Genomic DNA, 16966 nt, shown 5'->3' with positions numbered 1-16966 from the left:
CCAGGGATCAAGCTCAGGTCCTTGCGCTTGTGGGACAGGCGGTAGAACCACTGAGCTAAATCCCCGGCCCTCCTCTTATACAAGTTTTGGTGTGGACATTTGTGTTATTTTTCTCTTAGATGTATATCCAGGAGTAGGATCATAATCATGACTCTATTTTGAGGAACTACCAGACTTTCCAAAGCAGCTGCACCATTTTACATTCCCACCAGCAGACTGTGAAGGTTCCAGTTTCTCCACATTGCTGCCAACACTTATTATCTATCTTCCAATTATAACCATCCTAGTGTTTGTGGAGTTGTACTTTATTGTGAACTTGATTTGCAGTTCCCCGGTGTTCAATGACTGTACATTTGGCAGAAATGGTTTTCAGATCTTTTGGCCATTTAAATAATTGGGTTGTCTTTTTGTTACTGAGATGTAAAAATTCTTCATATATTATTGATGCAAATATCACACTAGATATATAATTTGCAAAAAATTTTTCCTCTTGTATGTTATCTTTTCTTTTTATGAAGCACAGAAATTTTAAGTTGGGTGAAGTCCAATTTGTCTAACTTTTTTCTTTAGTTGGTTGTATTTTGAGTGTCTTATCTGAGAAACCATTGCCTAATTGAAGGTGATGAAGATTTTCTCTTATGTTATCTTCTGGAAGTTCTATAGTGTGAGCTCTTACATTTAGCTCTTCAGACCATTTTGAGTAGATTGTTGTACGTATTTTGAAGTAGGGGTCCAGGTTTGTTCTGCTGCCAATACCATTTGTTGAAAAGAAATCATTCCTCAACAAACTGTCTTGGTAACTTAGTGAAAATCAATTAACCATAGGTGTATACATTTATTTTTGGACTCTCAGTTCTACCTCACTGATCTCTATCTGCCCTTGTGGCAGTACCACTCAGCCTTGATTATTGTAGTGTGATAATTTTTAAATTGGGACGTGTGAGTCCTCCAACTTTATTCTTTTGCCAGACTATTTTGGAGATCCTGTGTCTCGCTTTCCATATGAATTTTGGGATCAGTGTCAGTTTCTGCAAAACAAAAAAGTGTAGCTGGGATTTTGATTGAGATTGTATTAAATCTGTGGATTTATTTAAATCTGTGGTAAGGAGCATTGTCATCTTAACAATAGTAAGTCTTCCAGTCCATGAATATAGGATGTCTTTTCATTTAGATAGTCTTTCGTTTCTTTCAGTTGTACTTTGTAGTTTTTGGTGTACAGCTTCTTTTCTTAAATTTATTTCTAAGTATCATAATACTTTGATGCTTTCATAAATGGAATTGTTTTCTTAATTTTATTTGAAGTTGCTCATTGGTAGTACATAGAAATAAAAATAATTTTTATAATGATCTTATATCCTGAAACCATGCTGAACTTGTTCATTAAGTTTATTATTATGGTTTTTTTTATATACAAGATCATATCATCAACAAATAGAAGTAGGTTTGCTTCTTCTCTTTCACTCTGGATACCTTTTATTTCATTTTATCTACTAATAGCTGTGTCTGAAATCACTAACACAATGTTGAATAGAAGTGGTAAGATTGATCACATTTGCCTGCATCTAATGTTAGTGGAAAAGCACACTGGCTTTTACCATTAATATGTTAGTGTGATTTTTCAAAGACACTGTTTGTTAGGTCCAGCAAATTCTGTTCCTCACTTGTTGAGTTAATATAAAGGGTGTTAGATTTTGTCGATGCTTTTTCTGCATCCATTGAGATGATCATGTGGTTTTAACTGCCTTCCTTCTATTGATACAATGTCTTTCATAGATTGATTTTATTATGTTAAAACAACTTATATTCATGAGGTAAATCCTACCTGGTGTGATATAAAATTATTTTTATGTCATTGGTTTTTCATATTAGAGTAATATTGGCTTTATAGATAAGTTTTGAAGTGTTCCCTCTGTTTCTATTTTTTGAAAAATTTTTGAAGTACTGATATTACTTCTTCTCTAAGTGTTTAGTAGAACTCATCAGTGCAGCCATCTAGGCCTAGACTTTTCCCAGTCTCTATTTGTCTCACTTTCTGTTTCCTTTTTAGTTTGTTTTGGTAGTTTGTGTCTTTCTAGAAATTTTTCAGTGTACAACTGGATGTGAGTTAAAATGTGTCGGGACTGTGCTAGTGGGGGAAAGGGGGCTGCAGTAATTTCTTTCGTTCATTTACCAATAAAACTAGCAATCCTCAGAAGGAAAGTGTTCATTGGCATCCGTAAGTGGTGGTGCTTCTGTACTTCCCAGGCATGAGTTTTTCTTGTTCAGGGCATCTTCATTGGCTTCCTTCACCCACACCATGGCCAATTCCTGGTTTCTATGAAGTGACTCAAATATTCAGTTCTCCTTTTTAAGTTCTTCCCTTTGGTGTGTCCATTCTGTCTCACTTATCTTTTTTACTTCTATTTATTTATTTTCTTATTTTGAGACAGGCTCCTTCCTATCTCAATGTCAATTTTATTTCTCCTTTTGATTTTGAGACAGGGTCTTGCTAAGCCACTCAGTTGCCCTGGCCGGATTTGAATGTGCCATCCTCTTTGACCCTCCACCTCCCAGACTGCTGGGATTACTGGCACAAACCACCAGCACCCAGCCTCAAGTATCTTTCATCTTGAAATCGCAGCTTCCCATCCCATTTCCATTTATTCCCACTTTAAATTTAACTTTATCTTACATCCACTGCTTACCATTAGTCTTTGTTCTTTATCTTACCTTGTTTTGACATTTTCATGCTGACTGAATTTTTCTCTTGCGGACTCCATTGTGACTCTTGTTTATTAACTCATCGTGCGAATGTTATTTTTATCTGAGACCTTCACAGCGAGAAGTACCAACTCCTGACAAGCACGTTCCTGGGGGAAGACACGTGAGCAATGTGTGGAAGGCCTCTCCCGCCCCCTTTCTGATGAGCCAGTGCTCATTTCTGTTCTCAGAAAGAACCTAAGGTACACCGCTGATCTGTGGCCCCAGCTCCCACTCCCCTACTTGGACACTTTGCTGAGCAGCTCAGTCATGATTTCTGCTGTGCTTCATCTGCTAACAGCTTGTACACCTCGACACATCCTATCTGTAACCTTTGTTTTCAGGACAACCCAGATATGTGTCATTGACTGATATTTTCACTTCACTGTTATTCTCTGGTTTGCTCACTCATTGATTGTTCATTCATTCATCTGATTAGAAATGGCATTTCTGGGCAGACATCCCATGTGTTTTGTTACACATTCGGTGCTGGCAGGAATTTAGGGTCATGGAATGAAGCTCCCCAAAGAGCCCACAACTCCTTCTTTATTTCTGGGGGTCAGCATTTTAGGACAGTGAACCGTCATCGGCACTTAACACAATGGGCGCATGTATACATGAGACGCAAAGCATTATGCCTGTGGTCAGAAGTGATAAAGCTGAGTTACTCCAGTATGCATGGAAATAATGGTAAGAAACCATCTGATGCTACAATTCCTTTTACTGGCATAGTTTAGTGGAGACTGCTTTTTACCTCCTAAGTGTCTATAATATTGTTTTAGTTTTGTTTTACAGTGTAAACTTATTTTTCCATTACATTCTTTTTTTCCTCCCTGATTCCTTTGTCGTCAGACAGTTTAGCCTCAGGAGCATCATCTGCTATTAAATACATCTCTGTCAGAGCCTTGCTGGTTAAGTTCATCTCTTGTTACTGTCATTTATATTCTCACCTCTGCATATGCCTCACAAAATAGAGCTTCCTTAGAAGGTGGCCATGGCATGTGCCTTCCACAGGTAAGGCCTCTGTGGGCATGAAAGCTGTGTGGAATGCAGGCCACTCAGGGACATAAGCCTGTCCTCTGGGAGCACAGGATCTTTGCACTGGGTGCTGCTCACCTGGACAGCACCTGCAGAAGATGGTCTCTGTGGACCCACAGTGACTGTCTTTGAAACCTGGGCTCAACAGAACCATTTCTAGGCAGCAAGTGCTACTGATCTTCCAGGCCATGACTAATGGACAGCTTACTAATCTAAACAGCTACTTAAAGCAGATGACCAGCAAAATGATGCATGCTTTCCATAAATATCTTATTTTGATTTTAAATATGCTATGAGCACCTGTTCACCAGACTTGTGATCTGGAGCTACGATCTTCCCTTTGGTTATGGATCTGTTTGGTGTATTTTTTGCATCCACTTCATAGAAACTGCACCCTTTGTGACTCCCAGTTTCAGTTCCTTTATAGAAGAGAGAACCATGGGAAGCAACTGAGTGTAAAGTACTCCTAGACTTTTATGATTTTTATGATTCCCCTCACTATCTTAGAACTGCTTTGCCTGCACCTAATTTGGCAGCAGTTTGTGCCTAGCTGCTCCTCTTTATTGAGCCTTTCCAAAGCATTCAAGTTGGTTTTCATAGAACAAGCAGCTCTTCCTGTCTACAGCCACATGTCACTATGCAATTGAAATAGTGGCTAAGGTATTGTTTAGCCTGACTGGTGTGCAGCTCCCCTGGGGGACGTGGTAATCAGTGGCAGGCCCAGAAAGCCACAGATATAAACCTGGGAGTCCAGAGGAAGAGTGCCTACTCTTCTAGTGGGTTGGAGATGAGGGAGTCAGTTAAGAAATGGAAGGGACAAGCAGGAGGGGGAGGAAAGGGAAAGGGAGAAGGGGGTTGACATCGATTAAGTTATGTTAAATCCATGCACCACTTCCAAAAATAAGCCCAGCATCACGTGATATTAACATGCACTAGTAAAATATGTTTATTTATAAAAAGAAAACTTCTACTATAGCAACAATCCTGCTGTTCTACCAAGTCCAAGGAAGGGTAGAGGAAGAGGGCTTTGACCCTGTATTTCTTCGTCTTTCTGGAAAATCATCGAGGTGCACATGCTCTCTTAGGAGCCATGGTGTGGCAGGAAAGCTGGTAGAGGGGCTGTGTCCCTCATGAAGCAGGGTGGGGGTAACGAAAAGGAAGTGGCAACCTGGCCTGGGGGCCTGGAGGGTTCCTGAAATCTCCCCAGGCCTGTCTGCAGATCCCTGCTGGCCTACCCTGCCTCAGCCTCCACCCCCAGGCAGACATGGAGGCAGGGAGCAGAAGAGCCAAGAATGACCTTTGTAGGCCCCAGGCGGCAGGGGGATGCCAGGGAAGGGGCCCGAGACTCATGGGGTCAGGAATGTGCTCACGGTCACGAGGGCCCTCAGGTGAGGCAGGATCTGCCGACGAGGCCACCTCTGCCTTCCCTTTGCTGGCCCTTGACCTCTTCACACTCTCTCTCAGACCCCAGCGGCTGGGCTGTGTGGATGGAACCAAATTTTAGGGGCTCTGTGTTTAGGAAGCCCCACTTCTCGTGCACTTTGAAGACAGCATATATATGTGGATGCCAGAGTCACCTCTCCCCAGAGCAGCCCGGAGGCAGGGCCTCCACTGCACTCCTGCATGTGAGTGACAGCCCTGGGAACGAGCCATGCTCACCCTGGGTCAGTGAACCAGGCACAGGTGTGTCTTCTGACCACACAGGGAGGACGGCCTAGGCCAGGCAGAACCACTGGGGCAGAAGAGACAATGCAGAGCCCATTTTCTGCCCCTCTCATCCACGGGCAGAATGGTGCTTTACAGCTGGCAATGACCAGGTCGATCTGAGGCCTGGGAGCCCACAGCCTGGGCGGTGTGCAGAGGAGAAGGGTTCTCAGGGTCTCAGGCATTTCTGCTTGGTCCTGAAGGATGACAGGCACCGTACCAGGTGGCCAGGAGCCGGGGAGCCCAGAGGAGGAAAAAATCCTGTTTGCCGCTTAGGGCAGGGAGCGAGTGGGTTTGTTCAGAGTATATAGGGCTTTTCGACACTGGTTGGTTAGGAAGCTGGACACTGTGGGATTCAGTGAGCAGTGGTCCCTCTTGTAAGAGAGTTCTCAGTGGCAGTGACCTCATCGGATTGGGTTAAAAATAGCTCTGCGGGCAAGAAGGAGACTGGATTCCAGAGGCAGGCAGTCAAGGCTGAGAGGCGCATCGGCTGTTGCTGTGGTGAGCAGACCTAGCTAAGCAGGGGAACTGCGCAGGGAGCTGGGGGCCCATCCCCGCATGCAAGGGCCCCCAGCACCTGTGGGGCACCAAGTGAGAATGCACAGGTGTGAAACCCAGAAGGCCGACAGGAAGGAAGCTGCCCCTGGCGTTTCCACAGTTAATGCAGGGAGCTGGTGACCTGGGCGTGGAGGGCCGAGGGAACAAAAGGGTTCTGAGGTTGCACAGGCCAAGAACCATAGGAAGCTCTGCAACCAGCGCCTGGAGCTGGAGGAAGAGAAGGGAAGGGGGAAGGGACAGGAGCTCAGCTACTCCCTTAGCGCTCTCCCTCCAGCGCCCCCTACTGGCAGAGTCTCGAAGGGAGCGGGGACCATGTGATCTCCAGGCTTCCAGCCCTGCATCTCAGAGCGAGGTCAGAGTGGTGACCCTGGGCCGTGCGGCAGGCCCTGCCCTCATTAAACCGACCCTGGTGGCCGGAAGAGAGGGAGAGGTCAAGCGTGACTTGCAGGGCCATTTGCTAGGGAGGTTGCAGAGCCAAGGGAAAAGACGTCTTTTGAAAGGAGCTGAGTCTGGACGGCTCGGTGGAGATGGGAAGGGAGATAACGTGGAGTCTGAAGAAGCCGCACAGCCTGTCCTTTAACCTTTGTGCCTGGCAGCATCTGCTCTTTAATCCAGCTAATGGGATCTGCTGGGGCGCCCTGCCTCTCCTTTTCAAAAATGCTTCTTGTTCCCGTGCCTGGTAGAATTGCACCTTTAATAGGAAAGTGTTTTGGCTCTTGCATTTTATTAGTTTTGCTTGAGTATGTTATTGACTTTTCTAATTGCTGACAGAGACTAATTCAGGAGATTTGTTTATTAGAACTAAGGACATTTGCCCTCCCCTTAGGCGCTTGGTCTTGTGCTGTAGCATACGGATTCACAGCTTCCCCGGGCAGAGGACAAGAGGCGCACATTCAGCCTGCACACAACCACCGATTCACTTCTGTTTCAGACACTGAACAAACATAGCTGAGCGGCGGACCAAGCTGGCCAGGCAGGGAATCTGCTCTGTGTGTTAGGAAGACCCACGAGGGCTATGTGAGAATCAGATTGAAAATGCTACATGTTCATACACGGCCACCGTTCTTTTTCCTTCAGCCTGGAGCACATTAATGTCACAGCATTTGACCATATTCACCCACACGAGTGCAGAAAATTCTAACATCCTGGCCTCTGCCAGCGCCAGCCCACTCTACCACTGCTCCCAGAGGGCATTTCCTGTCATAGCTTCCATCACGCTGCACCTCAGCTCCAGCACCCTCCCTGGCTCCCTAGGATCTCCAGAATTAAGAGTTGGCTTTTGGACTAGAGCCTTACCTGTTTGCTTTCCTGAAACATATTGTTCGCAGACTCACCTGTTCTTGAGCCTGCATGCTGACCTACAAGCCCAGCCCTTGAAAGTTACCAGTCTTCCAAGACCCATTCAGGTGTTATCTTCTTCACAGTGCTTTGTGACCCCGGGTTCCCACACTGCTTGGAGACTAACGGAGTGTGATGCTTGACGGCGTTCAGGTGACCCCGCAGAGTTCTTGTCCCCCACCGCCCTGGCCCCTCTCCCTGCTTCGCCTGCCTGCAGTGAGAGGTCCCAGAGCCTGGAGCCTACACAGTGCAGGTCTCCTTGCACCTGCACACTCCGCCTTACATCAGTGGAGCAAGGTTCCCGGTGTCACCACGCGACAGGTGGCCTTGGGCAGAAGAGAGCTGAGGGTGCAGGGAGAAGCAGTTACTGAGAGTGAGCCAGGAGACACCCACTCTGTTAAAATGTGTTTCCCTCAGTTTGTTTAAGCAGCATCTCAGCATCCAGGTTGCCCCATAGAATATTCCGAAACTTTTGCAATGTATATGGATTCCCCAGAACTGTATAATATAGTAATAGTCCATATCCAGTGGGACCCAGGGTGACATATTGAGAAATGTAGGGTCAAAGAAGTAAACGAATCCTTCAACACAGGCCTTCTCAGGACCTGTGACACATCACGCACATTGCAGGGGACCAAGAAGAGGGCATACATGGGTGTTTCCCAGGTTTGTCTTTAGGCTCGGAACTTGGGGGGGCGTGTGTCTTGGGGGCCCAGTGTTTCCTTATGAGCATACCTCGGGAAGTGCTATCTTGGACTGTGGATGGCAGGCATCCTGTTGCCTGTCGTCTTTGAGGAGTGTAATTGCTGTAACCGGGTTTAGCAGGAGAGGTAGTATTAAAGACTTCCTAGATGCTATTTTTTTCTCAAAATAAAATAGAAATACAAGTCCTGTGCAGAACAGCATGGGAAACGAAGCGTAATGAGGCTTCTGAGGCAAGGCGTTCCTGGCGGAGCCATCCTTTCAAAATGTGTGTTTAGCAGTCCCGGCTTGACAGATTAAATTACAGGCGTTCCACACTGATCATTAAAGCTGGTGTGGAATTAGCTTAATTAGACACGAGCCACACAAGATGTCCCTAGTAACTCCGGTTCTATGTGTTTTCCAGTTCTTCCCCCAAAGAGCGCATTCCACCAACCCTGCCTGTGTGACTCCCCACGGCACCGTTCTCCACCAGACCCTGGATTTCGATGAGTTCATCCCTCCACTTCCCCCGCCACCCTATTACCCTCCGGAGTACACCTGTACGCCCTCAGCCGAGGCCCCCAGGTTGGTCCGCCCGCGATGCCCCGCCATGTTCCGGGTCCCAGGCGCCAGGAGAAGCAGCGCGGTTGGGGGGGGAAGTGGAAATGACCCACTCGCTTTCAGGGGCAGGTTCCACAGAACCACGAGCGAGCACGGGAAAGCATACTCGATGGGTGAGTATGCAGTGAGGGAGAAAGGACAGGTGGCTTCAAAATGGAGCACTTCTTCAAGTACCATTGCAGTGTCACCAGAAAGGAAGCACAGGCAGACGACAGCGGCCCGATCATGTTCCCGTGACGTGCAGAGCAGCTACTGAATGCCAGTCATTTATACGACATGTCAAATCTAGTTGAGGATCCCATCAGCTATATGATGATTTCAATTGTAATGGACAGCCCCATAGATTTCTTTGAAAATGTGGACATCTTTCCAGAAGAAAACCAAAAGCTAAAGTTGCCCAGCAAGTCAGGCTTTTATTTCTCAAACACGATAGGTTTTGGATGCGGGGAAAGCCTGACAATTGATGTTCTGATTGCTTTGAGAGAAATGTCAGTATTCAGGCTCCTTCTTCAGGCAGTGACAGTGTGACAGACGGTTCTGCCTTTGCAGGGGCCTCCACCTGGACTTTGCTTCCTCGCCGTTCAGCACTTTGTATGATGTTGCCATCAACAGCCCCGGCATGCTGTATCCTGCTGAGCTTCCTCCACCATATGAGGCCGTGGTGGGCCAGACCCCCACCAGCCAGGTGAGGTCGGGGCCCAGACAGCCCAGTGCCTGTGACCGCCTTGTCTGGAGACCTTCTGTGCACACCTGTGTGGGTGTAAGCCTTCCGGCAGACCCATGGGATCCCAGTTGTCTTAGTCACTTTCTCATCACTGGGACATAATGCCAGACACCCACACCTTAGGGGAAGAGAGGTTTACTTTGGCTCATACTCAGCTGGCTCCAAGGCAGAAACAGTACGCGGCAGAGGGGTGTAGTGGAGGAAGGCTGCTCAGGTTGTGGTGCCCAGGAAGCAGAGAGAGGAGGGAGATATATCCTTCGGGGTCACACCCCCAGTGACCTGCCTCTCCGGTCAGCTGTGGCAGCCCCTTGACCCAGTCACCTCCCACCTCCCAAGCTCCGCCTCTGACTGCATGAGAGTTTGGGGGTGTTGTTGATTGATCTTTTAGCCGAGCTGTGGAAGAAGCGACAGTCTCAGAGAGCAGTACCTTCGGATTCCAACCCAGGGCTGGGGACCCTACCACCGGAGCTTTCGCCTTAGCTACCCAGCTCCGTTACTGTGGCCACACATCACAACTCAGATGTGTCTGAGCTCAGTGTGGGCCATTGTGTCTAAACACTGGGCAGGACCCTCACCCCTGTGGACCCAGCACTCAGGCCACATGCCACTGTCTGTCATAGTCCACTACAGCGGTACCCAAACAGTTCCAGACCTCTGGTCCATGGCCAGGAGGCCACAGGCTGGGGAAATACCTCCACCACCAGGTATTTAGGACCTCCTCTGAGGTGGGCATGCCAGGAGATTCCACTGCCTCACAGTGCCCGATGAATACCAAGTACTCGGAGTATGTTCGAGAAACCTCAGTTTCTCCATCTGAAAAATGGGGATCATAACAGTGCCAGAGTCATAGGATGAAGTGAGATGTTTTCTGTAATGGACTCCACCTGGGACTTGGAACACAGTAAGTACTGAATCCAGAGCAACACTAATCCTTTGGGTGGGCGGGGAAGCGCTTCCGTCTTTGTAGTCATCACTATTGTTGTCCTTACTGAGCTGGACCACCCCTGGCCAGGGCAGAGAGCTGAGGATGCCTGCAGAGATCCCATAGCCCCCTGAATATAGGTCAGCAGCCTGTAGGAGGCCACAGGGAGAGATATGGGTGGGGGCATTGCTGAAAGCTGCCCCCAAGCACAAGCAGAGCGGGTGGGAAAAGCATGAGCAGGCGCATCCAAGAGGCAGTACGGAGCACATCCCGACCTCACTGCCCCGTGGGCTTCTCTGCAGCCATGGAGCGCTGGACTGGTGCCCCTCTTCTCCTTGCCGGTGTCAGGTCAGGCCAGCAGCCCAGCATACCTGCAGACTCCTGGACCACTGCCTTTCTGACGTCACCTGGAGCTCTCATCTCTGCCCCTTGGACATCCCGAGGGCCCATGTGCCCATAGGACGGGAGGCAGTGCTTTATCCCAGCCCCTGACCAGGGCTCCAGCCCTGAGGAACCTCTGGCTTCCTGTTGGCCGTGCCACCTCAGCCTCACACACCTCAAGGACAGGCACGTCTGTGAGGACAGATCCCATCTGCAGGCCAGGTGGTGCGGGACAGCGGGAGAAAGCAAGCTGTGTCCACTCTGTGCCCAGCAGAAGTGCGGGCAGTGCATTGGACCCCGTCAGGCTCAGCATGTCTCCAGAGGAAATGCTTGTCATGGGGGTGTCCTTCAGGGGGGCTTGTGCAGGCCAGCTCAGCACCAGGCCAACCTCAGGAGCACGACCCCACCCTGATCCAAGCTGACAATGCCCAAGCAGTTCCAGCTCTGAAAATCCTGGAGGAGGCTTTGACCTTTTCTGTGTGCACAGTAGAACCGGCTGTCTGGGAGATCCTGTACTGAGGAGGCAAAGGGTGACCCTGTGAGCTTGTTTCTAAATTTCAGTAAGAGAGATTCTCTTGGATTTCTTTAAAAAGCTGAACTGACCTTTGCTTTCCTGATGTGGCTTATCTTTCTTTTATAATAAAAACTAATTCAAATTCATATTCTGCAAAGACTGTGGGCTGTGATACACCTTCAGTGCTCTGCGGAGCACTTGTTTGGGGCACCCCTCCCGTACCTGTAGAGGAGTATGTAGGTATAGCCCTTGGGGTCCTGGGAGGACCCAGAGGACCAGGTGACAGAGCCAGGGCAGGTGGACTTGGGAACCCAGAAAGCCACAGGGTGTGTGATCCTCCTCCTTGCCTGCCTTGGAGAGAGGATGGTGCCACTGCCACCTCCCTACTCTGCTGAGAGCCTGCTTGTGCCACTGCAGAATTCCAGCCCATGCTGGGGACTGACTTCATCGTGCTTCCCTTCCCCATCCTGCCTTTAGTGAGGGGTCGCTTCTGTTTCCAGAAGAGACGACTGGGTGGAAGGACCCATGACTCACCGTGCTCCTCCATGGAGAGAGAAGGATAGGCGGGGTGCCGCCCCCCAGACCCTTTGTTTCCAGTGAGAACCTCTATCCAGGGTCCCCACTTCCAGCTTTTCAAGGCCATGGAATACTGGAAGCAGTTTCTGGATTTGAGGGTGACATTCAGTGCACCCCTAGACTGTGTGTGGGGAGGACACCCATTCCTGTTGTATCACAATTTTACTCTTCCTCTGAAGAATAGAATTTACTGGAGGACAAAAATACTTTTAAGACCATCAGGACACTGTTCTCTAACTGCGGGAATGCAATGCGCTATGCTGAGATTTCTTTCATGGACCTTTGGTGCGAAGAGCTTTACAGTCGAAGCCTTGTCTCTCTCGGCAGCGCTTGTGTTAGCTCCAAACCCTCCAGCTCAGGAGTGTGCGCACAAACACCATCCACTCCGGAGCAGCCCAGGCCAGCGTGTCTGTCTGAGTGGCCTCTCCCCTGGGGAGCAGGACAGCATCTGGTGATTAAGGGGCTGCTGTAGCCCGCAGACCAATTCTCTTTGACCCAGGGTTGGGGGCACTTTTTAATTCCACAAACATCTCCAGGAGTCTGGAAGTCAATGAAACCCATTACCATCCACAGAGGGATGCCAGCTGCCCCCTCCTCTGCAGTGGCCGGTTCCCCCTGACTAGACAGTGAGGAGCTGCCCCCCTTCCCAGCAGGAGCCATCTCCCTGAGTGAGACGGAGGTTAATTGCTTCCCCTTGTTAGGACAAATGCCACATAAATTACCTATCACCACTCATTTAGATAAAGAGAGGAAGGGAGAGTGAGGGACTGGAGCGAAACAGCACTGTGGGCTCTGTGGAGGGCCAGGAGATGGGCATTACTGGGAAAATTTTTATTTTCGAGACAGTGTCTCTCTATGTGGACCAGGTTGGCCCTGAATTCCCTGGGCTCAGGCAATCCCCTTGGCTCGGCATCCCAAGGAGCTGGGTCTACAGGCACACGCCTCGACTCCCCCTGGGGAGGGAATTTTAATCTGGGAAGGAAAGCAGTCCTTGAGTAAAGATATTCTCTTTCCCTCTGGGTGGGTCACACATGTTCCCTTCCGGCTTAGGTGGCAATGTCATTGTCTTTCCCATGGCTCTGGACTCAGCAAGATCCCAAGGAGTAGATTCCTTTCTGCGGGAAGAGAATCTACCAACTTGCTATTCCTGTTGAGGCGACAAGGGACCACTTCTGACAGTGCAGTGGTCCAGGGGTTATAGAGCCATGAACTGGGCAGAATCCTCTCTCTCCAGCAGTCTAGGTGGTGACGGGACAGGGACAAATAAATTTCTCTGGGGCTTCAGGGGAAGAACTGAGCCCAGCAATCTGGGTAGAGCTGGGGTGCTTGTGAACAAGGGGGTCACCAAGGTGCCAGGGCACAGCATGATCAGCAGCACTGAGGGGGCATCAGTGCCTGGCAGAGGAGCTCCAGGTGCAGGAAGGGAGTCACCAGAGTCACCTGAGCACACATCTTATGACTTTGGATGCCAAATCTTTGAGGAGTTTGGCATCGGGGTTGAGTGACCCAGTGGTGCTCGACGAATTCCATTTGGTGGCACTATGGTGAGCACGGGGAAATCTGAACACAACGCTAGAAGTCATGAGAAAGGAAATGGGCATGGTACAGTGCCACCAACCCTAGGCCCTGAAAGTTATTATTCACACGTTCAAAGGAAATGACCTGCACACATTTAAGTAAGTGACGGAAGTGTCTTCAAAGATGGCCTTGAGCATGTAACTCACATTTTCTGTGATGGCTGATAATTGCTCCTAAATGACAGCTCTTCCTAATTCTGGTACTAGATAGGTAACCTCACCAGGAGTGAGAAACTTATTACAGAAATGGGGCAGAATTTCCATCCAGGGTTAGCCAGGAAGCTTTCTAATAGAAGATAAGAAGAGATCTGGCTGATTTGCCTAATTACCATTGATCTTTCAGTTACAATGAGTGGTCAAAATAGCCTCTCTGAGATTAGGAAGTCCCAGGTTAAGTTGCTGGTGTAGCCTCTTTTCAAAATCCCCCTGACTCCCCCGCTCTGCAAGGTGCTGTTTCTGAGCCTTTGTCGCTGAACTCGAATTTCAGCTTAAATTCCATGCCACACATGTATTTCCTCTCCACCCTCCTCTGCGGCCTTTGTGGCTCACGGCAGTGCTGCATGAACAGAGCAGCTGTCTGCCCTGCCACTTTTAACGTGGCAAGGTGGCTTCTGACATCGAGAGAGGCTCAGTTTGAATGAAAGCCTTGGCGCTCTGCTAGTGAGATGTGGTAGATGCGCTCCCAGGAGCTGTCTGCTCTCAAAACCAAATGTTCTGGCTCTTGAATCCAGGGTACCAGAGGGAAGTGAGTGATGCCTCCACAAAACACGAGACAAATCCAATTTCCTCCTGACCTTGTCCTACTGTGTATTTTATTTCTCTTGTCTTATTTATATTCCTTTATTACAGAAGCTTTACCCCCAAGCAGCAGGTTTGTAAATTACCACTCATCCCCCCACCCCCCAATCAAGAAAAAGATGAGCTATTGGAAGAGAGCTATGAAATGCAACAGACCTTCAGGGCGTTGCGATTTAGTGGAAGATTCTTGGCAGGGATTTCCAAAATTGGTTATTGGCACATAGTGATTACAGCAAAAAGAAAAACAAAAGGTGAATGCCGATGGTGGTGTGAATTCTTCCCCTCCCGATTCCCTCCCTGGCAGGATGAGAGGCTAAGGAAGGAAGATAGCAAACACTGTGTTTTTCTAAAGAGCATGAGTGGGAACCCCCACCCCTGGCACGGGAGCAGCGCACACCCTTTGTGTTGGCTCAGCGGCTGCAGCTGGAGCCACCTGCCTGAGTGCCAGCCTGGTCGGCGGAGGCGAGATGAAGAACATCAGCTATCTGATTGAAGTGGCGGGAGCCCAGGGAGGCGGAAATGTAATTACCTGAGCTGGAATCGGACCAAGCCGCAGGGGCCAGCCTCACCTCCTCCAGCCTCCTCCGGAACTCATTATTTGCAAGCGTGTCCCCAAAGCCATTCTGAAATAACTCAAGGAATCAGAAATTGTTTTCTGAGCTAGCACAGGGGCGCGTGGCCGCGCTCGTGTGATGTGTGAATGGTACTCTGCACATTCAAGCACAGGGCCCAGGGTGCCCTGACACAGGGATGGGACAGGTGGGAACCGTGGGCACAAGACAGGCAAGGTGAGGACAGTGCAGGAGCAGGGCCCAGCCTTTGCCCGTCGTGTTCCGGAGGCCTCCCTGGGTAGAACAGGAATCACTCCAAGAGGAAAGCTGCAGGCGCTGGATGCCTGTTGAACTGGAAGTGGGCTCATAGCTTCTCCTTCCACAATTCAGGGTGGCACTTGAGCTGCCATGACTGTTGAGTTTCTGGGCCTGCACTCAGACCAACACCCCCCACTGTATGGACCTGGGCCCTGACCCCAAGCTCGAGCAAGCACCCCCTTCCCCGTGAAAGAGACCAAAGAGCAGTGGCACGAGTATGCCTGCGAGGGACTGGGAGCTCACTCAGGCTGTGCCTGTTTATCAGTTGCCCCTTTCATATCCAAAGCATGCTTCGTGACGCTCACGGGTCTCGTGACCATTTGTCCAGTGTCTTTATTCTTCCAGGAGTGGAAACCACGCTGAAAGAGTGGATGGGAGAAGCGGGTGGAAGTGAACGCAGGGCCTGTGCTATGCTCCACAGCAACTCTGGGCAATTCTGTGTGGCCTTCCTTGGTCCCAAACAGTGCTCATAAGAGCACAGGCTGGTGTGTGCTAGGCCCCTGGAAGGTGCTCCGATTGCAAAAGGCCAGAGAAATGCCTTTGCCCTTGGCAAGGGTGACTTCAACTCTTATTCCTCCACTCAGATGTAATGGAAAATAGTGGAAATGTCTATATGTGTCTCTTAAAACTTCGTCCTCAAAGATGAGCTTTAAAACCAGCCTGTGGGGTCGTCTCTTTGATCCTCACGAGATCAGTTTCAGGACTCCCTCAGATACCGAAATCCACAGCAGCTTAGGTCCCTATATAACACAGTGTAGGATTTTATGTAACCTACACACATCCTACCCTGTACTTTCAGTCGCCTCTAGATTACCTACAGCACCCTTCATTTGCATGGACTCAGCATAGTACTTGTTCATGGAAATTTAAGTTACGTTTTTTGGAACTTTCTGGAATTTTGTTCCAAACACTTTCAATCTACAGTTGGCTGATGCCATGGAATGTGAGAAATTCCACCTTCCCGGGGCTGACAGCACTCTGGAAGCTGCTAGGATGTTCCTGAGCCCCCTGGTGACTGCTTTGATGCCTTCTGTTGCTTCTGCAGGTTAGCAGTGTGGACCACCAGGTGGCCGAGCCCAGCCCTGGGGACCCGAACACCACCGCGGGGTTCAGCACACCAGGTAACGGTCCCTCACTCAGGATTTGAGGTACCAAGTTTATATTTTTAAGGATGTCTCTTGTCTCCCTGTTTTCTGCCCTTTGCTGTTTCCCCTCTACATTCCTTACTCTTAATGAGGGTGCAGTTTGTAATCCTTCCCCAGTAAGTGCCACAGTTCTCCATGCCTCTTCTCTGACCTGCTCCCATGCAGCAATGCCAGGAGACCTCGTGCTTGCTCTGGGGGAGGGGGCTTCCCCCAGCCCCTCAGTACCTTTCTCTCTCACTTGAAGGATATGGATTTGAATAAAAACCCTACTCAATTTGTAGCCCACCCTATCAGGAGCAAACATTGTATATATGATGGTCCCTGACTTACAATGGCTTGACGTGTGTTTTTCCAACATCATAATGATGAAAAAGCACATCCCAAGTACACATTCAATACAGGCTGTGCTTCCAATTTTGAATTTAGATCTTTTTAGGAAATTACATGAGATGGTCCATACTTTTATTATAAAAGAGGCTTTGGATTGAACTGTCGGCTAATGGACAAGTGTTCTGAGCACATTTAAGGTAGGCTAGCCTAAGCTGTTATGATCAACACGTTTGGCGTAGTAAATGTATTCGTGACTTAACCTTACTTACAACTTAGGATGAGTTTACCAGGATGCTACCCCATTGTAAGTTGAGGAGCACTGCACCAGGCTCATGTCTACTAGCTCTCCCTCAGAAGGATGTGGGCTGGGTTGGGGCCTTCTGAGGGAGAAGCTGGGTGGAGGGCAAGGCTGGAAGTCATGTACTTGGAAGTAGGGAAGGGCAAACAT

The 16966-nt window shown here is 49.1% G+C and overlaps 1 protein-coding gene across 4 annotated transcripts in view; it reads left to right on the top strand.

The window, feature by feature from the left end:
• Entrep2 (endosomal transmembrane epsin interactor 2) overlaps nucleotides 1-16966 on the top strand; it is a 430735-nt gene that overhangs the window by 403497 nt on the left and 10272 nt on the right. For all 4 annotated transcript variants that reach the window (XM_087188281.1, XM_087188280.1, XM_004852663.3 and 1 more), the window contains 3 exons: nucleotides 8486-8646; nucleotides 9232-9367; nucleotides 16089-16164. In XM_087188281.1, coding sequence (XP_087044407.1) covers nucleotides 8486-8646; nucleotides 9232-9367; nucleotides 16089-16164 — 373 coding nt within the window. The remainder of the gene's footprint in view (nucleotides 1-8485; nucleotides 8647-9231; nucleotides 9368-16088; nucleotides 16165-16966) is intronic.

The sequence above is a fragment of the Heterocephalus glaber genome, unplaced genomic scaffold, assembly GCF_053883595.1.
Source record: "Heterocephalus glaber isolate CG9 unplaced genomic scaffold, H.glaber_assembly_v1.0 deba00001531, whole genome shotgun sequence".
Taxonomy (NCBI): Eukaryota; Metazoa; Chordata; class Mammalia; order Rodentia; family Bathyergidae; genus Heterocephalus; species Heterocephalus glaber.
The sequence above is the reverse complement of the archived record's forward strand: the minus strand, read 5'-3'. Positions and strand labels throughout refer to the sequence as shown.